This window comes from Lampris incognitus, chromosome 20, assembly GCF_029633865.1.
Source record: "Lampris incognitus isolate fLamInc1 chromosome 20, fLamInc1.hap2, whole genome shotgun sequence".
Taxonomy (NCBI): domain Eukaryota; kingdom Metazoa; phylum Chordata; class Actinopteri; order Lampriformes; family Lampridae; genus Lampris; species Lampris incognitus.
In genome coordinates, this window is record NC_079230.1 from 12,172,871 (window position 1) to 12,196,857 (window position 23,987).

A 23,987-nucleotide genomic window follows, 5' to 3' on the forward strand; every position below is an offset into this window, starting at 1 on the left:
TCAAACGACGCTGCGGTTGAATCTGGACTGCCAGCTTTGCTGCAGTTTTCTGGCCAGGAACAGCATCCGGCACCATGTACCGTTAATGTGATCCCAAAACACCGAACACATTTTATACATCCTCTGAACTCGCGAGTCCAGCTCCTGCTGAGTTTCCTCCTCCAAAACACCAACTAGTGCTTGACCTCGTCAGTTGTCCACGATGCAGTCACTGACTGGATTACTTTTTTTTCTTTTCTTTTCTTTCTTTTTTTTTTTTACTACTTTATTAATCCCTGTGAAGGCAATTCTTCCTCTAGCGGTGTAGCTAGGAGCAGTGGGCAGTCGCCGTGCAGCACCCGGGGACTAACTCCCCTTCTTCTTTCCACTGCCTTGCTCAGGGGCACAGACAGGCGTACTAACCCTAACATGCATGTCCTTCTGATGGTGGGAGGAAACCAGAGCACCAGGAGGAAACCTGCGCAGACACGGGGAGAACAGGCAAACTCCACACAGACGACAACCTGGGATGACCCCCCAAGGTTGGACAACCCCGGGGTTCGAACCCAGGACCTTCTTGCTGTGAGGCGACAGCGCTAACCACTGGACCACCATGCCGCCCACTTGTTCTGGAGGCAATTCAAAAAGCATTTTGTTGTCAGTTTCTAAAGAATCTGCAACGAGTTATTTGAAGATGGGGACTAACCTTTGACACGTAACTCAGGAGCATCATCTCCAAGTAATCTGTGACATTTAACCATAACTAGCTCCGCCTCACGAGACCGATACCATGTGCCTATTCAGTAGCAGCCCCAGTTAGACAGCTGTTTTACTTACAGTGGAAATACTTTCTGAACCTATAAGCGCCATAAATTGTTGTGGGACCCAACGGCATAGACCGGTGGTACAAAGGTCCCTTAAGTGTCATTCTGTTAGTCTGATTTAGTGCCAACACACACACACACACACACACACACACACACACACACACACACACACACACACACACACACACGGTGAAAATGTACTTTTTTTTTTCTTGCAAAAGCCATTGTGTCTGGTAGATCCACTACTTCTACAAGCTGCTCACAGTTTTTAATAAGCCACTTTTTAATATTCAATATTAAAGCTGAATATAACAAAAAAGAAACATAAGCGACACTTAACCAGCTGTACTTGCTGTATTTATTGAAGTATTTCTAAAATGGCAGTGTTGCAGGCAGGCAGAGACGTGGACTCGAGTCACCTGAATTGGACTAGAGTCAGACTCAAGTCACAAATTTGATGACTTTAGACTTGACTTTAACACCAATAACTCGTTACCTCATCTGGACTTGAGCCTTTTGTCTCAAAAGATCTCCAAACCCAGAGACGCAAGTGCTTTTAAAAGGTGTGCGGCCAATGAACTCTTTGTTTCCATAATTGCAAATCCACATTGAATCAGCCCATAATAAATAAAAAGGATTCATGATTTGCATGAATTCAGTATATTAAATTACTTTGCTGTTGGAACTTTGAATGGAGTTAAATTCAATGAAAAGTGCATTAGAGCTGTGAACGAATGCCAAAAATAGGCCTCGAACGAATAACGAATATTACACACTGAGGTTCGAATGGCATTCGAATACCTTGAATTTGCATATCACCCCCAAAAATCAATACAGAGAGAGTAAGTCTATTGTAGCCCGTGTTTTTATTAACAGCATATTTATGACAACATACAACTCCAGCACATTGTCCGCACATATTAGTCCAAAAACTGTTGTTGAGCACCCCTAAACATAAAATAAATCTGACTAGGAAAAGGCCAGATGATGTTAACTAGGGCCTACTCTAAGTAACATACAAGTAAAATAAATCTGACTAGGAAAAGGCCAGATGGTGTTAACGAATTTACCGTAAGTAACATAGGCATAGTAAATTATCCATGACCCACGGGGCTTGATGAGCAAAAGGGGTGTCAACCCCAGAAGTCGTTGTTTCTCTTCGAGAAGGCACTTGTCGGTCGGGGATTTGTGGAAATGTGTGGCTGCTGCTTTCAGTCGGCTTATGGCCGTTTCGATGGCTCTGACAGCGTCGCTGTTTTGCAAAACAACTTTGTCACGGGTTCTCTCTTCGATTTTCCCATTAACAGCCCAAAACCCAAAGAATTTCCATACGTAACTTCTCAGATGTTGTGGAGTATGAATGACTCTCGCAGGAGATGTGCTAGTGCTAGTGCTAGCGCTTGGGTCACAGCCAACGTTCTTCTCGGATTCCGCCATTTCCTGTGTTCTATGAGCCCGCCCGCTCGGCGTGGGAACTGACAAGAGCTTTTTAATTTCCGGTTTTACTACGGATGTAGGCTATGCTTATTTTCATAAAATACGTTTCACGAAACCATCATTTATTTCCATTTAAACGTGTGTGCATTAATAATAATAATATTAATAAGGGGGGAAAATATATTTAAAAAATATATTACAAAAAATCGAATTTCATATTTTCATATTCAAATTCGAATATTATTACCATAATTCGAATGTACATTCGAATTTCAAATGCTATCTGACAGGCCTAAAGTGCATGATGACTTGATTCAGACTTGAAACTCAAAGTTTAGGACTTGGAACTTTACTTGGGATGTGTAAATCTTGGCTTGGCACTCGCTTGTTTTGACTTGAGGGAAATTTGTAATTTGTGATATTGGGCTTTACAAATAAAACTGACTTGACTTGGGACCTGAGTGCCAAGACTTGAGACTTAGAAAACAATGACTCAGTCCCACCTCTGCAGGCAGGTAATGGGGGAATGGCAAACAGATATTCAAATATAAAATACAAACAAATTATTCCTATTGTACTACTACTACTACTACAACAACTACTACTACTTTCGGCTGCTCCCGTTAGGGGTCGCCACAGCGGATCATCTGTTTCCATCTCTTCCTGTCCTCTGCATCTTCCTCTGTCACACCAGCCACCTGCATGGATACCTGCATGTCTTCCCTCACCACATCCATAAACCTTCTCTTTGGCCTTCCTCTTTTCCTCTTCCTGGCAGCTCCATATTCAGCATCCTTCTCCCAATATACCCAACATCTCTCCTCCACACATGTCTAAGCCATCTCAATCTTGCCTCTCTTGCTTTGTCTCCAAACCGTCCGACCTGAGCTGTCCCTCTAATACGCATACTCGTTCCTAATCCTGCCCTTTTTCGTCCCTCCCAATGAAAATTATTCCTATTGGATCACTGAATATTATGATAATAATGAGAAACCAGCCAGTCACGTGACTAGCCAGCCTCATCAGGTCACGACCCATCATAGAAATATCGGGGGGGGGGGGGGGGGTTCGTTGAAGGACCTAACGTGGTCTCCTTATCTGGCAGTGACACGCCACCTCCCCCTGTGCTTTTTCAGTATGTCTTTCTGCTGGCTAGTTCACGCCTGATATATGCCGCCACATTCTTGCACTTTCAGTCTCATTCTCACTAGATAAACCCCACGCAAAGCAAGCCAAAGAGCATTGCGCAATAACAACCTTTGAGATGCCACAGTTGTGCGAAATGAGATCAGCCAGTCATGTGGGGCGAACAAGAGAAACGTATCAGATGTAATCAGAGAGAACGGTTAGCCCTCTGCGAGAACTACATTTTAAAAGGGCGCAACTCCACAAACTTTCTTAACTTGCCACAGTGGCGGGTGGGCTTCACTTTTTTTTTTTTTTTTTTTTACGGCTACTGCCCAAAAATCACCTGCATTTGGCGGGTGTTAGTTTTGCACCTTGACACACACACACAGACACACACAGTGTACCTCTCTGTGCCGGTCTCGGTCCTTGCTCTTCTCCCTGACCCAGTCTATGGTGTTGAAGTCCTCATAGGTTCCCACCCCGGGTACCGGGTCATCCAGTGGGTCGACCAGTTTACTGGGCCCGCTGCCATTCATGCCGGCTGGTCTGCTGCCACTGTTACCATTGAAACATCCTGGGGGGGGGGGGGGGGGGGGGGAGAGAGAGAGAGAGAGAGAGAGAGAGAGAGAGAGAGAGAGAGAGAGAGAGAGAGAGAGAGAGAGAGAGAGAGAGAGAGAGAGAGAAGATAAGCGGGAAGGAGAGAGGCGGGTAAATATGATGAAACATCTGTCTAAAGCTGGGGGGTATTGAGGTCTGACTATGTTTTGAAACACTGGCGCCAGAATTCACACAGCTGGGGTTGGCAAAAATTCAATCAGGAACAAGACGACAGTGTAAAATGTGCAGTTTGATAGGAAAACATGAACAGTTATATATATGAAGATACTACATATTTCTCCCCCCCCTTTCTCCCCAATTGTATTTGGCCAATTACCCCACTCTTCTGAGCCGTCCCGGTCGCTGCTCCACCCCCTCTGCTGATGTGGGGGGGGGGGCTGCAGACTACCACATGCATCCTCCGAAACATGTGGAATCACCAGCCGCCTCTTTTCACCTGACAGTGAGGAGTTTCACCAGGGGGACGTAGCGCATGGGAGGATCACGCTATTCCCCCTCCCCCTGAACAGGCGCCCCGACCGACAAGTGGAGGCACTAGTGAAGCGACCAGGACACATACCCACATCCAGCTTCCCACCCACAGACACGGCCAATTGTGTCCGTAGGGACACCCGACCAAGCAGAAGACAACATGGGGGTTCGAACCGGTGATCCCCATGTTGGTAGGCAACGTAATAGACCGCCACGCCCCCAGATGCCCCGATACTATATATTCTTTTTGGGGGGGAAAATGCACCATTACATTACCACACAACCGTTAGCTCAGCACACATGTTTATGATTTAACACAGGCTTTCTGGAATACAGAAGGTCAGGCTTCTCACTTGAAAACCGAGGCTTTATGTCCCATCTATTATCCAGGGAAGGGACCCTTATTTGATTTAATTTTCAACCATTTCCAAGAACACGTTAGTTTGAGATGACATCATATCAGGGTGAATGAGACACCCATGTGAATGCGTGCACACACAGGCGCCTCCACCAACCACCCCCCCACACACACACACACACCGATGCATTTACAGGCATGGGCACACGCCTTGAGAAAGTGCTGGAACCAGCGGCCACATTATTGTTGCTATTTGGCAGAAAAAAAAAGAAAGTCCTCAGTGAACAATGTGCATTGTAAGCTCGTGAGGCAATATCGATAACACCAATCTGAACAATGCCCCTGTATTGATGAGCATTTGAGGCAAAACGGAGCAACAAAAAAAAACTACAATAGGCAATAAAACTGGCTTCAGCCACAATGTGCAGACCAAACAAACCAGCTGGTGCACACGGAAAAGATGCATATACGGGGTTGTGCTCAGCAACAATAAGCATATCAAATAAACGGAAAGAATGTCCAGAAGAAAACGGCTCTCCTCCAGAGCAGGACACAGGAAGCTGAGCCCCCATCTGATTTTGGCTTTTTGTGCACGCCACACAATAGTCCCCAGTGAAACAAGCGGACTCATTCCGGGCCCAAGACAATCACCCGAGTGGTTATGTCTTTCATCTGAGCATTAATGGAGGGCTAAATGAGAATCTGGATGACAGGGTGGGGGGGGGGGGGCTCATGGGTATGCTTCCTGCAGGAGAGACAAAGGAACACTGAGTTTTACTAAATTTGGTCCAAACGGAATAGCGCAGACCGAATAGCGGATACAGCAGCTACTGCCTGCAAAGCCAGCGAAGGCAGATGGCTAGAGCTTATCTCTGTCCTTCGGTTACACGGTGAATACAGCATTCAGCTATGCTAAATATCTCCTTCTATCATTTTCTCTCCACGACCAAAAAACCGGAGTCTTCGACAACGTGGACCCAACCTTGAGCGCTGGATGTCACGTAGGGTCCCCTGTTATAAAAACGTTTTCCATGGAAACATCTCTGACAAGCTAAACTGGAATCTGCTAGACTGAATATCCAAAGGAGTTGAATCAAGTGCAACTGGACTTGGTATATATCCGATATATACCAAGTCCAGTTGCACTTGATTCAACTCCTTTGGATAACCATGACCTGGATGAATGAGAACATTCACGACATGCTAGACTGAAATTAAAAAGTCTGCCGCAACACAGAGGTTGCTCACTAGCTCTCCAGTTGTGCCCAACGTTATGAGGTCGGGGGGGGAAGGCGGGGGTTCTCCATCCATCCATTATCCAAGCTGCTTATCCCAACAAGGGTCGCGGGATGCTGGAGCCTATCCCAGCAGTCATTGGGCGGCAGGCGGGGAGACACCCTGGACAGGCCGGCGGGCCGACACACACACATTCACACCTAGGGACAATTTAGTACGGCCGATTCACCTGACCTACATGTCTTTGGACTGTGGGAGGAAACCCACCAAGACATGGGGAGAACATGCAAACTCCACACCGAGAATGACCCAGGACGACCCCCAAGGTTGGACTACCCCAGAGCTCGAACCCAGGACCTTCTTGCTGTGAAGCCACCGTGCCAACCACTGCACCACTGTGCCGCCTGCCAAAAGAAAAGGGATATATTCAACATCTTGTTCCCAAATACAACCCTGGCTATATTAACAGCAGTGGCCTTTCCAACATGACTGTAATACTTAGGAAGGTAAGCACCGGTCTGCTCTGTTGCTGTGCAAGAATGGATTGAAGACAACAAAGACAAATGGTTCACTATTATAAAGGGTGTGCTTTAGGGCAGGAAGATTTACTCAACTGGGCTGACTGATCAGACTGGTTTTAAAGGACAAATGAACTCAGAGATGTCCTAGAAAAATTAAGGGATTCCGTCTCTCTGTCTCTCTGTCTCTCACACTCACACACACACACACACACACACACACACACACACACACACACACACACACACACACACACACACCAGCCAATGCATGCGATACAGCTGAGGGGTGGCAGTCTCAAAAAAAGTCTTTCCTGAAAGCTGGTTGTGATTGTGAAGCAGGGATAGATCTATGTCTTATGTGACTTCATGGATTAGTGCAGCGGTCGGGAACCTATGGCTCGCGAGCCATATACGGCTCTTCCGGTGACGGCATATGGCTCCCAGACAATTTTGAGTTGAAAAAAAAAAAAATCAGTTTGGAACTGATTTTAAAATACTTGTGATATTTCTTAATAATACTGTGTCATTTTAAAGTAAACAGAAATAAGTTTTGAAGATAAATTTCACGGGTCACCCGTGGATGGGATCGGGAACCAATGGCTCGCGAGCATGTCTGGGTCATTGTAAAGGTGAAGAAATCAATTTTATCAGATAGCCAACTAGTTTATCCGCTTCAACCCTTGTAACGGAAAAGATGGCGAAAAGAAAAAAAGACGATGATTACCGTGCATTCCAGGCTGCGTGGACAGAGGAATTTGCATTTGTGGAGAGAGCTGGATCTGCCGTATGTCTAATATGCAATGATAAAATTGCATCGATGAAACGGTCAAATATAAAGCGGCACTTCGATACGCCATGCAGCACCAGAAGTCGCATTAAAAGTAAGACATATTTAATTTATTATACGTTAAAAATACTATATGGCTCTCAATGAAATATATTTAGAAATAGTTGGCTTTTATGGCTCTCCCAGTCAAAAAGGTTCCTGACCCCTGGATTAGTGCAATGCATTTATAACATTTTCAGCAAGTACAGTAATCACATTGTCTGATTCACATACAAAGACACTGAGAAGTCCCTGTGATGCATATATATATATATATATATATATATATATATATATATATCCATCATCCAAACCGCTTATCCTGCTCAGAGTCGCGGGGATGCTGGAACCTATCCCAGCAGTCATCGGGCGGCAGGCGGGGAGACACCCTGGATAGGCCATTTTATATATATATATATATATATATATATATATATATATATACATACATACACTACCGTTCAAAAGTTTGGGATCACCCAAACAATTTCGTGTTTTCCATGAAAAGTCACACTTATTCACCACCATATGTTGTGAAATGAATAGAAAATAGAGTCAAGACATTGACAAGGTTAGAAATAATGATTTGTATTTGAAATAAGATTTTTTTTACATCAAACTTTGCTTTCGTCAAAGAATCCTCCATTTGCAGCAATTACAGCATTGCAGACCTTTGGCATTCTAGCTGTTAATTTGTTGAGGTAATCTGGAGAAACTGCACCCCACGCTTCCAGAAGCAGCTCCCACAAGTTGGATTGGTTGGATGGGCACTTCTTTGAGCAGATTGAGTTTCTGGAGCATCACATTTGTGGGGTCAATTAAACGCTCAAAATGGCCAGAAAAAGAGAACTTTCATCTGAAACTCGACAGTCTATTCTTGTTCTTAGAAATGAAGGCTATTCCATGCGAGAAATTGCTAAGAAATTGAAGATTTCCTACACCGGTGTGTACTACTCCCTTCAGAGGACAGCACAAACAGGCTCTAACAGGTACTATTTAATGAAGATGCCAGTTGGGGACCTGTGAGGCGTCTGTTTCTCAAACTAGAGACTCTAATGTACTTATCTTCTTGCTCAGTTGTGCAACGCGGCCTCCCACTTCTTTTTCTACTCTGGTTAGAGCCTGTTTGTGCTGTCCTCTGAAGGGAGTAGTACACACCGGTGTAGGAAATCTTCAATTTCTTAGCAATTTCTCGCATGGAATAGCCTTCATTTCTAAGAACAAGAATAGACTGTCGAGTTTCAGATGAAAGTTCTCTTTTTCTGGCCATTTTGAGCGTTTAATTGACCCCACAAATGTGATGCTCCAGAAACTCAATCTGCTCAAAGAAGTGCCCATCCAACCAATCCAACTTGTGGGAGCTGCTTCTGGAAGCGTGGGGTGCAATTTCTCCAGATTACCTCAACAAATTAACAGCTAGAATGCCAAAGGTCTGCAATGCTGTAATTGCTGCAAATGGAGGATTCTTTGAAGAAAGCAAAGTTTGATGTAAAAAAAATCTTATTTCAAATACAAATCATTATTTCTAACCTTGTCAATGTCTTGACTCTATTTTCTATTCATTTCACAACATATGGTGGTGAATAAGTGTGACTTTTCATGGAAAACACAAAATTGTTTGGGTGATCCCAAACTTTTGAACGGTAGTGTATATATATATATATATATACACACACGTATACTACTCACAGGAAAGAGTTTCATCATGCTCAATACTTGGGGGGGGGGGACTCAAAATGAAATGGGTGGTGTGAAACAAACAATGCGATACAATGAGTCACTCCTGGGTTACACTTTTTTCCTGTTTCCAGTCATGGTAAAAGAGCCGTTTGATTGCAGATAAGCGAATTCTGCAAAATAATAGATCTACATTCCTTAGGCCAGTAACCCCTCCTGCACAATCTATCCCTGCATTCCAGTGCTGCTTTATGTGCCTCCATAGAGCCCTTATCACAAAGAAAAAATCCACTCCCCTAGATCAGCAAATCATATCATCTATCCAGAGTGGCACGGCACTGACTCGGTCCTGCAAACCAGCCATTCTTTAAGCATCCATGACATGGTAAATTCAAAATAAGTTAGAGTGCAAAGGGGCGTCCGGGTAGCGTGGCAGTCTATTCCATTGCCTACCAACACGGGGATCGCCGGTTCGAATCCCTGTGTTACCTCCGGCTTGGTTGGGCATTTCTACAGACACAATTGGCCGTGTCTGCGGATGGGAAGCCGGATATGGGTATGTATCCTGGTCACTGCACTAGCGCCTCCTCTGGTCGGTCAGGGCACCTGTTTGGGGGGGGGAGGAATAGCGTGATCCTCCCACGCGCTACGCCCCCTAGCGAAACTCCTCACTGTCAGCTAAAAAGACGTGGCTGATGACTCCACATTATCGGAGGAGGCATGTGGTAGTCTGCAGCCCTCCCCGGATCGGCAGAGGAGCAGTGACCGGGACAGCTCGGAAGAGTGGGATAATTGGATGGGTACAGTTGGGGAGAAAAAGGGGGAAAATTCCACGAAAAAAAAAAAAAAATTACGAGTACAAAAAAAATTCCCATAATTCTTTGCAACTGCCTACAGTAGAGACACTCTCATCCCAAACCATCCTATATCTGTATAAGGGGAGCAAAAGCTGTCGCAGCTTTAACTAATCGATTTCAATTTTAGAAGAGAGAAAGACTGTGACCAATTTGTACAGGAATTACAAAGTTAGTGATGCTTCATAGTTTCATTTTTTTGACTTTCCACAAGGTTGATGAAACAGTCAGTGCTTTGGTGCCGACCTTGTGTCTGACAGAAACAAAAGTGAACATCCAAGGGGCCTGGGTATGACCTCTTTACATTCTGATGTAGCCAATGTCTTTGGGATGACAAATAATTTCCCTCCTGACATAACCATGGTGAAATTAATATGTAAAATCAATAAAAGAGACTGTACGCCTTCACCATGACAACCTAGTCAATCTATCTTCGAGAAAATTTGTTTTGCAACTGGTGTACGTATGTGTGATTATAATACAGGGCAGATTTATTATGAACATAACAGACTGAGTGGACTTTGGGCTTTTTCTTTTATAGCTTTATCTTTTATAGCCTAAAACAAGGCTCCATAAAACAGGGACACACTATTCCTGAAGCCACTATAATCCAAACACTGAGCAAAACAAATGCAAATCCCCAATCCGTTTATCCTCCAAGCCAAAGAAAAGGTGCATGAATTTATAAGACAAGACAAGAGAGACTTTATTGTTCCGAAGGAAATTTGTCTTGGACACCTACAGTATCTGCTGCTAAAAAAATACAATTAACATACGGTACATACACAGATTGTCACCCATACACAGGGACACACACACACAATACCTACAGTACATGCACAGATTGCCATCAACCAACAAATTGCACACTGCCCGTCGTACAACACGTCTGTCGTCATCATAGTGGTGGACAGAATATGTGCAGTAAGAGTAAAGCAGCCTCCTCAACACAGTCATCATTAAGTGTACATGTGTACAGCTAAAATTAAAGGCAGCGTTACAGGGGTTAGCTTCTGGCCAGCTTGCCATTTAGGGCTTTGATGCACAGGGGGACGAAGGACTTCCTGAGACCATGCGGCCTCATATGATGCCACGCTTCACATGCAGATTCCTGCACCTTATACTTCACTCTGCATGGTCTCAGGAGGTTGTAAAGCGGTTGAGCGTGCACTGAAGCGTCTACCTGAGGGCAGAAGCTGGTATTCAGGGTGGAGGAAATGGGTGGGGTCTGAAGTCATTTTTTGGGCCTGTCTGAGGATTGTTTCATCAAAGACAGCCTTAAGTGTGGGATACTGCTCGACTCCCGTGATTTTCATTGCTGTCTGTGTTACGGCACGAGCAAATTTGCGAATTCGCCTGTCAAAGTTCACCATAGTTGAACTCCACGTGAAGGGAAGACACGAATTTGCTTTGCCACTGGAAGTGAATGTTTTATTCGCCTCTTTGCTCGCATAGAATGGAAGTAAACGGGAGGCGAATATTCGCCAATATTAATTTGGCATATGTGTGACCTTGCCCTTAGCTGGGTAATCTGGGCTTTTGGCTGTACACTGAGGTTGCCATACCACACTACCACACGATACTCTCAGCTATGGCATGGTAGAAGAGGAGCAACACTTTTTTTTTGGGGGGGGGGGGTTTCCCCTTTTTCTCTCCAATTGTATCCCCCAATTACCCCACTCTTCCGAGCCATCTCAGTCACTGCCCCACCCCCTCTGCCAATCCAGGGAGGGCTGCAGACTACCACATGCCTCCTCTGATACATGTGGAGTCACCAGCTGCTTCTTTTCACCTGACAATGAGGAGTTTCGCCAGGGGGACATAACGCGTGGGAGGATCACGCTATTCCCCCCAGTTCCCCCTCCCCCCTTTACAGGCGCGCCGATCAACCAGAGGAGGTGCTAGTGCAGTGACCAGGACACGTACCCACATCCAGCTACCCACCCGCAGACATGGCCAACTGTGTCTGTAGGGACGGCTGACCAAGCTGGAGGGAACATGGGAATTCGAACCAGAGATCCCCAAGGAGCAACAATTTCTGGTTGACACCAAAGATCCTGAGCCTACGAAGGAAGTGTAGCCATTGTTGGACCCTTGTGCAAACATTTTCTCCCTGAACACCGCATGTCAGTTTGTTGTTGACGTGTATGCCCAGGTCTGTAAGAGTCAGCCTCGGCTATGTTCTGGTCATGGATAACCACTGGTGAATGGTTGCCAATGGATACCCAATTTCCCCTCGTGGATGAATAAAGTATTCTGACTCTGCTCCTGATTTGGGGTGCGTTGTTGATGATAGCACAGAGACACTGACAGTTCACAGTATCATGTACCTTTAGAAATACAAGGAGAAAACAAAACATCCCACTACCATACAGTCCAAAGGAACAGAGGGAGAGGTACTGCGGATGGGAAGCTGATGTGCAAGCAAGGCAGAGAAATAAAGTGAAACTCTCTCCCTGTCTCTCTGAAACATATATGCCGAGATATAGAACAGCTATGGAATTTATAATGTGGCTGTAGCTTGTGACCTTTGAGTCAAATGTGCAGACTTACGCGGCTGCGCCCACATGCAAAAACACCAACATAGAAATCCCACAGACATACATATATACATTAAGTACATGCATAAACACAGTCCAAAAGCAGACAGTTGTTTCCTCTTGTGCACATGCATGAGTACACAGATAATCAGTGGTTACAGGAATCAGCAATTAATTCATTGTGAACTTGTCTTAATATGTGGTCTATACAGTACTACAGTGAGGATCATCATCAAAATATTTTACACACACACACACACACACACACACACACACACACACACACACACACACACACACACACACACACACACACACACACACAACTGTTTCTCTGAAAACACCCCACAAACACACACACGGTGGGTATGTCCAATGTGGTATGTGACCCAAACAACCTGAACTGTTCCATTAACTTCAAAACCTGCAGGGCGCGCTCTGCATCTTAACCCAGCTCTGAGTGCAAGCAAGCAAACATTTTGCCTTGAACCAACAGAAATAAAAACAGTTGCAAGTGAAGTTCAAGAAGTCTGACTTTCATTACAGTGTCCTAATTTTCCAGCTTCTCCCAGCCCCCAAAACTCACCATTTTCCACTAATTCCTCCTCATCCAAGTTCTCACTCCAAATCTCCCAGTCCATGTCATTCTCAGTCCCAAACACCCACTGGCCTGGTGTTACAACTCAAACTGAAAATCCCTTCCCTGGCCTGAGCTCTACCAGGGAGTGGACTCAACTGGGTGACTCTCTAATTGGCTGAGAAGCTTGAGGATTAGTATTGATTGGCCAATATGTCTAGATGATGATTCACTGGGTTTGCGACAACCGGCCTTTCTAATCTGCTGTGAATTGCCTGGTGGGTTCTTCCTGATTGGCTAAACTGCCATGGAGGCATTTTTGGGATTGGCTGAGGCAGGTTATTGCATAAAAAGGAGGGCATGTTTGTTTATGATGTCTTTGACCCCCATGAGTACCATGGGAGCTGGAGAGCGGTCAGACGGAAAGACAGGGTATAACAAGGTCAAGAGTCAATCCACTGAGTTCAGCCTACGCAAGAAGTGCTTTTCCTTCAAAAGTCACACACGAGGTCATCTTATCCAAACATCTACAGTGACAAACAATTGAGAATAATGGCTCTAATAAGCTCCGTGTACCACTGACATATTCAGAACTTAACTCTGAAATGTGTTATAAATCATTTGAGAAAAAGTAGTACGTACCCCATGATCTATAGCACAATGTTAAAATATGTTTAATAGTTCACTGAAGTCTGGCAGCCATCCCAACCCCATTCATTCATCAAAAACAGAAAGAAACAAATCCTTTAAAAACGACACAAATCCTTTAATTACGGGGACTTTATTCTGCTTATCCCTGCCTTAAATTAGGATTTGATTCACTTTCTGCTTACAACACCATATAATGCAAAAAAAAAAAAATTATATTTGGCCTCAGCAGATCACAATCACAATGGATAGCATTATACAAATCACTCACATTCTTTGCTGTTCTCATAGCTAACATTTAAAAAAACACTGTTAGACGTCATTCATAGTTTCCTAAATATTCTTAGATTCGCTTTTCGCAAGAGGTTCTCAGTCACTCTTAGACTTTAAATATCGAGCGTCATCTGCGTGAACTTCCCACCCAGTCAAATAAATCAAGACCAATAACAAGTCTTGAGAAAGCAGTGGGAGACACAAGAAGCATAGCTCCCACCATACACCATGCACTCTGCAAAGAGAATCTATGCATCGGGCTGAACAACTCAAGGGGACTGGGTATCAACAGGACACAACGTTCTCTGCACTTCCTTGTAGCCTGGAATCTTGGATGCACTTCTTCTGTCATATGACTGCTTGGCCCTTTACCAATTCCAAGTTATCTGTTGTGGAGTAATGCTGAATCAAACAAGCTCCGTCATCATATTCTCAGTTCCTGTCAGCGAGAGAACCAGTGGTTGAACCTTGACCTGCCGAGTTCAGGTTGCTATGGGAAATGACAGAGAGACTCCAGCGAGGCCTGACGGTCACATGCAACTATATCTGAGACATGGAATTAGACATACAAGTAGACTGTCCCTAATTTTACCAGGCCATGGTTCAATCTGTGTTTTACAGGCAGTAAAAAAAAAGGTTAAGAGTAAATAAGAAGCGGACATGATGTGCATTTTTTCTTTACAACACGAACGATTTACTTTATGGCAGAAAATTACACAGTATAATTTGAAATGAGTGGTAATAAATTATTACGAGTACAGGACATGATGTCACTATGTACAAGATGCATGGAAACCCCAGTATCTCTTGTGCCATCAAAACTGGAACGTAAGAGCCCAAATAGAAACCTAGCTTGGGATTTAGAGGACAATGAGCAATGAGACAGTAGAAATGTTATAGCAGCTGTCGTGAAAGCTCCTCTTATCACGGATGTTCTACTTTTTTGGGCCGAAAAAAACACTGGAGGCTCAGCAGGATGCGTAGGGATCTCAGAACCTCCTCGTTTACATCCAACTGCTTTCCAACCTAGGCTTGCAACATAGCTACAACATTTCAGCTGACAATTGGGAAATAGACTGCATTTTATACTACTAGTACTACTACTATTATCTTCGGCTGCTCCCGTTAGGGGTCACCATAGCGGATCATCCGTTTCCATCTCTTCCTGTCCTCTGCATCTTCTGCTGTCATGCCAACCACCTGCATGTCCTCCCTCGCCACATCCATAAACCTCATTTTTAGCCTTCTTCTTTTCCTCTTGCCTGGCAGCTCCATATTCAGCATCCTTCTCACAACATACCCAGCATCTCTCCTCCACACATGTCCAAGCCATTTCAATCTTGCCTCTTGCTTGTCTCCAAACCGTCCAACCTCAGCTGTTCCTCTAATATACTCTTTACATTTACATTACAGTCATTTAGCCGACGCTTTTATCCAAAGCGACTTACAATAAATGCATTTAACGTAGGAAATCAGGAGAACTACAAGTCATCCGAGGTCATAAGTGCATCTAAATAAGCATCTAAGAGCAAAACCAGTGCTAAAGTAAAGGCGCAAGAAAGAGATTTTTTTTATGAATGAATACAATAAGTGCTAAGAACAAGTAACAGGGTAGTAGTTCTTGAAGAGGTGAGTTTTCAACCTGCGCCGAAAGATGGGCAGAGACTCTGCTGTCCTGACATCAGTGGGGAGTTCATTCCACCACTCGTTCCATACTCGTTCCGAATCCTGCCTTTCTTCATCACTCCTAATGAAAATCTTAGCATCTTCAATGCTTCCACCTCCACCTCCGCCTCCTGTCTTTTCATCAGTGCCACCTTCTCCAAGCCGTACAACATAGCTGGTCTCACAACCATCTTGTAAACCTTCCCTTTAATTCTTGCTGGTACCCTTCTGTTGCTAATCACTCCTGACGATCTTCCCCACCCACTCCACCCTGCCTGCACTCTCCTCTTCAACTCTCTTCTGCACTCCCCGTTACTTTGAACAGTTGACCCCAAGTATTTAAACTCATCCACCTTCGTTCCCTCTACTCCTTGCATCTTCACCATTCCGCTGTCCTCCCTCTTGTTCACAGGCATTCCATCTTGTTCCTACTGACTTTCTTTCCTCTTCTCTCCAGTGAATACCTCTACCTCTCCAGGCTCTCCTCAACCTGCACCCTACTCTCCCTACGGATCACAATGTCATCCGCAAACCTCGTAGTCCACGGAGACTCCTGCCTGATCTCGTCTGTCACCCTGTCCATCACCATTGCAAATAAGAAAGGGCTCAGAGCCGATCCTTGACGTAATCCCACCTCCACCTTGAACCCATCTGTCACTCCTACCACACACGTCACCACTGCCACAATGCCCTCATACATATTCTGCACCATTCTTTTTAAAAATTTATTTCTGATTTTTCCCTTTTTTCTCCCAATTTAGTGGCCAATCGATCCCTATTTTAATTCAAACACCCACCCTCGTACTGCATGCGTTCGCCAACTTCATCTCTCCGGCCGGCAGTCTCGAAGGAGACCGCCTCCCCACTTTCGTGACAAGGCGACTCCAGGCCGAATCACTGTTTTTTCCGACACACACAGAGACGCACTCACGTAACGAACACAAGCCGACTCCGCCCCCCTCCCGAAGACAGCGTTGCCAATGATTGCTGCTTCATCGAGTCCGACCTTAGTCGGATCTGACGAGACCGGGGCGCGAACCCCAGTCCCCACAGGGCAACTGCATCAACACAAAGCTGATGCTTAGACCGCTACACCACCGCGGACTATATTCTGCACCATTCTTAACATATTTCTCTGCCACTCCCGACTTCCTCATACAATACCAAACCTCCTCTCTTGCCACCCTGTCATTTTCTTTCTCTAAATCCACAGACACAATGTAACTCCTTCTGGCCTTCTCTATGCTTCCATCGATATTCTCAAAGCAAACATCACATCTGTAGTGCTCTTTCGTGGCATGAAACCATACTGCTGCTCGCTGATCATCACATCTCCTCTTAACCTAGCTTCTATTACTTTTTCCCATATCTTCATGCTGTGGCTGATCAACTTTGTACCTCTGTAGTTGCTACAGTTCTGCACATCGCCCTTGTTTGTTAAAATTAGTACCAGAATACTTATTCTCCAATCCTCAAGCATCCTCTCACTTTCCAAGATTGTGTTAAACAATCTAGTTAAAAACTCCACTGCCATCTCTCCTAAACACCTCCATAGGTATGTGATATGGACCAACCACCTTTCCATTTTTCATCCTCTTCATAGCTGCCCTCACTTCATCCTTGTTAATCCACTACACTTTCCTGATTCACTATCCCCTCATCATCCAACCTTCTCTCACTCTCATTTTCATTCATCAGCCCCTCAAATTACTCCTTCCACCTTCTCAACACACTCTCCTCACTTGTCAGCACACTTCCATCTCTATCCTTCATCACCTTAACCTGCTAAACATCGTTCCCAGCTTGGTCCCTCTGTCTAGCAAAACGGTACAAGTCATTTAGTCCTTCGTTAGTGTCCAGCCTCTCATACAACTCACCATACGCCTTTCCTTTGCCACCTCTCTCTAGTGCTAGTGCTGCCCGCCCACAAAACTTAACTTCAATACATTACTAGTCATCATGTATACGTTTAGAAGAAGAAGAAAGCCAATTTATTTTGTCATTGTACAGTTGTATGGTTACAGTGACATTTTTTTCTGCATTTAACCCATCCTATTGTATAGAAGCAGTGGCAGGTGGGCAGCTACAGCGCCTGGGGACCAACTCACTGGGCCACCGTGCTGCCCCCTTTACATTAATAAAGATAAAATATTCATTTTAATGCACTGATTCACCAACCCACTTGGATGTGGGTAGGTAGGCTATATAAGCGCAATACGATGTTACAGAAATGTCACTGACCAACGATCTGTCGTTCTTTTTGAGGGGCAAGTAGCAGATGCCGTAGTTTGAGCGAGCAGTTCAATCTCGTTCAGATTAATTGGCTGTCTGTCTCGACTCAAGTCCAATTCCATTGCTTCTCGTTCACTTATACGTCCCAGATCGAGAGAAGGGTTCATTTGATCTCGCCCAGTGAGTAGGTGCCAGGCTGTCTTGACTATAGTCACTCACTGACGTCTAGTGTGGAAACAGTGGAAACACAGAAAAGTGTGTGTCTAGTGTGTTGGTGTAGTGTTCTGTGCCTGTCACGTCTCACTCTCAACCTTCACTGCTGGCTAGCAGAAATGTGAACAGGAGAGCCAAGCACTTAAGTCTCTCCCTGCCAGTACCTAACCTCTCCAACAGCAAGCCCTATGTAGTGCCTCCTCGTGGCAACACATGGTAACTGTGTACACCTTGGACCCTGGCTGAACTACATGGGACTTGGAGGAGGTCTGGCCCCTAGACATGCGGTACGCAGGCCCACCGGTGTGTGGATATTCCCCGATGCCCACGAACCAGCCCCCAGCTATGGGTTAAACAGTGCCACTGCCTAGTGGATACCTCGGGAGAGGAATAGGCTACGGGAGTAAACCCCTACAGAAAATCAACGTCTACAGTGCTGTTGTTTTTTTGTTTTTCTTGCCTTTTTGTATGTTTAAGTCGGAGAGTACTGCTGGCGTCGTGTGTGGCTGCCACTTCTCCCTCTCGTAGCCCCCCATCCATCCACCCCTGTATGTCTGTGTCCGTCTATCTGTTGTCTTGTTTCACCCCGTTTATTGTAAAGCGGCTTTGAGTGTTAGAAAAGCGCTGTATAAGTTTGATTATTATTATTATTATTGACGTCCTTGTTCGAGACAACGATTTCCACTCATTCATCGGTTGTCCCGCTTCCTGTTTTGAACGACTGTCACCGTAGCAGGCAGCGTGAGCAGTACCCTATAACGGCGAGTGGGCGTGGTCTGTATGAGTCGGAAACAGCGAGTGGGCGTAGTCGGTGAGTCGGAAACGGTGAGGGGGCGTGGTCGGTATGAGTCAATAAAGGGGGGATTCGTGAGCACTTGGTACGTTCGATAGGCTGACCCGGTACACACCGTGCACTAAAAACAGCTGTTCAAAAAGATCCGTTCGTTCATTGGTGCCCATCTCTAGAATCTGACTGTCTTGATGACCGACTTCCGGAAAGTAGTTCAAACAAACTGGTGTTAAATTTCGTCAAGGAAAACGATGACGAGACGGCATCAACGTCATTAAGCACTAACTGTGACTATATCAACATGCAATGTTGTTGGCGGAAAAAGACGAGACTAAAATGTAGTTTGAAAAATAAAAACTTCACCAAAATCTCTTTCTTTTCACTGACGAAAAGAGGTGACAAAATATTGCCGCCCCCCCCCCAATTTATTTTCAGTGACTTTACAGCCGTTGAGTGGCTGTCTGGCTTCCGACCGCAGTTTCTGCGATGGCTTCTGGGAGCGCTCGTTTTAGTACCCGTTTGACCGTTGGATCCCCGTACGACAGAGAGACGGCTGTTACCGTTAACAAGGAGCGATCAACAAACCACCACCCACTCCTGGTACGCCGGTTTTAAAACAAACCAACCCTCCCCGCTGAAGCAGGCAGGCTGACTGGAGCCGCTTTCATAAGACGGACGGATGAATCAAGAGTTTAGAGGGATGATATATGACATTATCTGACAAGCACGGCATCAAATAGTAATGTCAGACAAAAGACAACGAAGCAAGTAGCTAGCAAAAACTCTTTCAGTGCAGTCGACGTTCTTTGACTCGCTGCATATTTCACCACAAACAAGTTGAGCTAGGGTGCCGTCTCGGCTGGTAACATCAAACCGGCAACCCTCCAGTTTATCCTGACCCGTCTGTCCTACCTCCCGAGCCACCGCCGCCCCGCAACTCAGCCCAGCGTTACCCGTGGCAACAGCTAAACGGGCCACGCTTTCATAACGAAAAACGTGTGCGCTGAGCGTATGACATTCATTTGGAACACGTTTCGTTTAAGTACTTAGTGATTGACTTACTCTTTGGAAACGGTGCCAAACCAAAGGTCAAGCTTTATGACCGGAAGGGTATCACTTTGATTCTCCTCGGCGATAAAAAAATGTAAAAAAAATCTAGGTCAAAGAAAGAGAAAAAGGAGGAATAAGCAGCTTTGTCCCCAACTACCACAGGTGGATTCCTTAACACGTAATCATGACTTCCTGTTGTGGTTGGAGGCTGTGGTTGAACTGGGGTGAAGGAGGTGCCGTGTTTCCGGTTTATTCAATTAGCTCATTTGCTTCTATGCAGGTTCATTTCATGCACATTTTGGAGTTTTCATTGAGAGAAGCGAAATGGAAATGACAAAATATACAAAAGAAGAAAAGATGCTCACGAATATCCCAGAAAAGGCTTTACGCTCGTTTACAGCGGAGAATTTAACGTGTTGACTAAAAGGTGTATAGATAGAGTGATGAAAAAAGGTTTCATTTCTCCAAGGGCAAGTAGGCCTCACTGTTTTGCTCTCAAACTTTTCTGATGATGTAATGCTGAGCAAAAGGATATTGTTTAATCGCTTAAAACCAGGTAATGGAAACTCAGCTGCTGAACATTTTCATCTTTTCAACATTTCAAAAGCTCCCTTGAAATTCGCTTAACATTTAGATGGAAACACAGCTTGTACAGATGACGATGAAGAAGAAAGAAAGCCACTTTCTTTTGTCATTGTGTTTTTACAACGAATTGTACTCCATCCATCCATCCATTATCCAAACTGCATCTTCCTGCTCTCAGGATCACGGGGATGCTGGAGCCTATCCCAGCAGTCATTGGGCAGCAGGCAGGCAGACACCCTGGGCAGGCCGCCCATCCTAGGACAGGCTGCCCATCCTAATGTATAGGAGCAGTGGGCAGCTGCAGCACCCGGGGACCAACTCCAGTTGTTCTTTCCATTGCCTTGCTCAGGGGCACAGGCAGGAGTATTAACCCTAACATGCATGTGTTTTTGATGGTGGGAAGAAACCAGAGCACTAGGAGGAAACCCACACAGACACGGGGAGAACATGCAAACTCCACACAGAAAGGACCTGGGACAGCCTGGGGTTCGAACCCAGGACCTTCTTGCTGTGAGGCAACAGTGCTAACCACTGGGCCACCGTGCTGCCTCAAAGTTTTATGATATGAAGGTAACTGATACTGTCAAGGCGTGCATGTGTGTGTGCTCAGCAAAACTCATCCTTGGACAAACAAAGATTGAAAAAACAAAGTGGGTCAATTTATCGGTTGTTCTCTCTTATTCATGCACAAGTCACATCCCCCTTTTTTCTCCGTCCGTCCATTCAGTTGTCTATTTTTTTCCACCACCCACTTTCAGCCCCTTCCTCTTACTCCTCCTCTTTCCGCTTCCCATTGGTCAACTGACATGACCCCGTGGTGAGGTGTAAACCAGAGCCCAACTCTATCTGACTCATTCTCGGTCAATCATTACCAGGTTCTCTCGCCGGTTAAGGTTTACCAGGCAGGCGGACCACAGCGTAATGCAGGGAGGGACAAAATTAGTAGAACAACAAAACGTCCAAGCCAAACAACAAAAAACAAAATGAAGGATAAAACAAAAGCCATGGATTATAGAAAGACATTACAATAAAACATAATTTAAGACCTTGTGTAACTATAAATAATCTCAGCAAAAATCAGCTAACCTCTAGTCTTTATCCTGGGCACCTTGCCTGAGGATTTGTATGAAATTAGCAACTATGATACTACATTTCTGCAAAATTGCCCAAAAGTATGAAAATCAATGGAAAAAGAAGGAAGGAGCAAGGTAAGTAAATCAAGGACAGGCTCTCAAAGCAGATGTTTGGTAGATATGTACATGTTCTGTTCCCTCAAGTCAAACCCAGTTAGTCCGAGCAGGCTTGATTGTTATGATTCAGTACTCAGACGTCAAGATTAAGTCTGCCATACTTTTATATATTCACCCAGGCCATGTCTGCACAGTCTATATTCTTTCCCCAGCCAGTATGCCAACTTCATAGTCGACGCTTCATAGTCGACTTGAAGGGCCAATAGATGAGCCAGCTGCAATGGGAATATCTTACATTTCTTCCACCTCTCCCAGCCTGGAAGTGAACCAGCATCACAGCGGTTTTCCGCTTGTTGGTTGTCGGCCAGGTTTCCGTCCCGAGTGCTCGGCAATTTTTTTTTTTAAGTCAATTTTTTAAAAGGTTTAAAAAAGGGGGGATTAAGACAGTGAATGCAGTGGTCTTGTTGGCGAATAAATAATCTCCCAGGACTACATCGTCAGAAATGATAAATGGGGGAGAAGATAGGGAGCGAGCTTTAAACTATTTTTTCAAGATATTTCAAGAGGTTTTTTTTCTCCCGTCGTTTGTATTTCATTTTCTATAGCCACAAACTTTGGGATTTGTATAAAAAACAGTTTAAATACAGCCACAGAGTATTTACTAGACAAACTGGGTAACAAACGCCTTGCTCGAGAACTCCTCCACCCTCGTTACTCTGGGTGGGGGGGGGGTGAATTGTTCAGTCATTCCATCCAGCCTTTCCAAGCACGGATTCGTCCTGGCGACCGGCTGGGCACAAACCCTCACTGCTGAACCATTCAATTTATCACTCGTTGTACCTGCTGTGTCCGCTAACGCTGCAGCAACAACAGCCCCTGGGAACAACCCCTCAGGGAACCGCTGAACTATTCAGATATCCATGGTTGGCTAAGAGCAAGTGGCTTTCAGATGCACTCAGATGCACTAATAAGCAGACCCCCCCCCTCGCCCCCTTTGCATGCAAGGACACAAAGATCTGAAATTACTTAAGCGGCAGGAAATAACATTTTAATCCAGATGGACATAAAAAACTGAGCCATAACAAAGAGCAGGTCTGGTCAGCTTCAGATGAATTTTTGTTTGGGTTTTGTTTTGTTTTGAAGCAATGTGTTTTGACACACAACAGTCCGGGGCTGAGCATTTCTGCTGCCATCCATCACCTGAGTGGCAGAGATTAAGATTAAGAAAGGCCTAGATGTGACACGAGGAAGTGCTGGTTTCCTCTGAGCCCTCACCCCCCCCCCCCACACACACACACACACACACACACAAAACCATATCAAGTTTTGCGGTCTATGGAGCAACATGCTGCTATATGCCAGAAACCCCCCTGCAACACTATTTTTTTTGTGACTATTTGCAACCTCTTACTCCATATTTTAAAAGCAACATTACTTGCACTTTGTGGATCAAGCAAATGTTAAAACTCCTGCTTTTATGATCCCCTTTCAAAGTCAATGTGTTATTTAAATTTTTTAAAAAAATCAACAACTCATGGCCCTCAATATACAACCTGGCTGCATTTCTTCACTCCCACAAAGTTGTCAAAATGGAAAAATATGATGTTTTCATTGGACAGAAGCAGGGAACCAGAACACCCCCCCCCCCAAAAGAAAATGCTCTTGTTCATCTTGGCAGCCTCTCATCTCTGTTTAGACTGGAGAAGATGACGGTGGTGTCAGTGACATCAGAAGGAGACCAACAGAGACCTGGAAGTGTATGCCATCTCTCTTTATTCAGTCTCGGCACAGACGCCGTTGTTTGGATCAGGGGGAGGAGACACATTTACCGACACCATGATGACATCAGTAGTGATGTGGCAGTCACAAATCACTGGTCGTGTTTTGGCAGATCCCGCTAAATCCGCCTGTGATCCAAATCATTTGCGTTGTGCTTTACGCACAATGGAACCGGCCGTTACATCCATGTATTGACATTTAACGCTACATTTTCTTTCCTCTTTTGTCCCTTGTCAGTAGGTAGTCCAATAACATTTCGTGAATTTCCTGTGTGTCCATATAGTCTCCCTCTGTGCCTTTCCACTATTTGAAGAAGAACGCCCTATCAGGACTCGGTTCCTGGCATATGAGGACATATATGCGTCTCCAGGGTTTGGCTGGGGAAGGCCTCATTACGCCACAACCATTTCCAGGTGCACTGGAATTACATTCATGTTTCTAATGAACAGTCAAGTCTACTGAAAGTCCTTGCACCCTGCTCCCTCACCCGCCTCAGCAGAGAGCTTCTATTAA

General features: G+C 45.0%; 1 protein-coding gene across 1 annotated transcript in view; it reads right to left on the minus strand.

The window, feature by feature from the left end:
* The window catches only part of LOC130130991 (H(+)/Cl(-) exchange transporter 5-like), a 64,583-nt gene that overhangs the window by 38,924 nt on the left and 1,672 nt on the right, over positions 1-23,987 (minus strand). Inside the window, exon 3 of the mRNA XM_056300851.1 lies at positions 3,776-3,945. Coding sequence (XP_056156826.1) covers positions 3,776-3,945 — 170 coding nt within the window. The remainder of the gene's footprint in view (positions 1-3,775; positions 3,946-23,987) is intronic.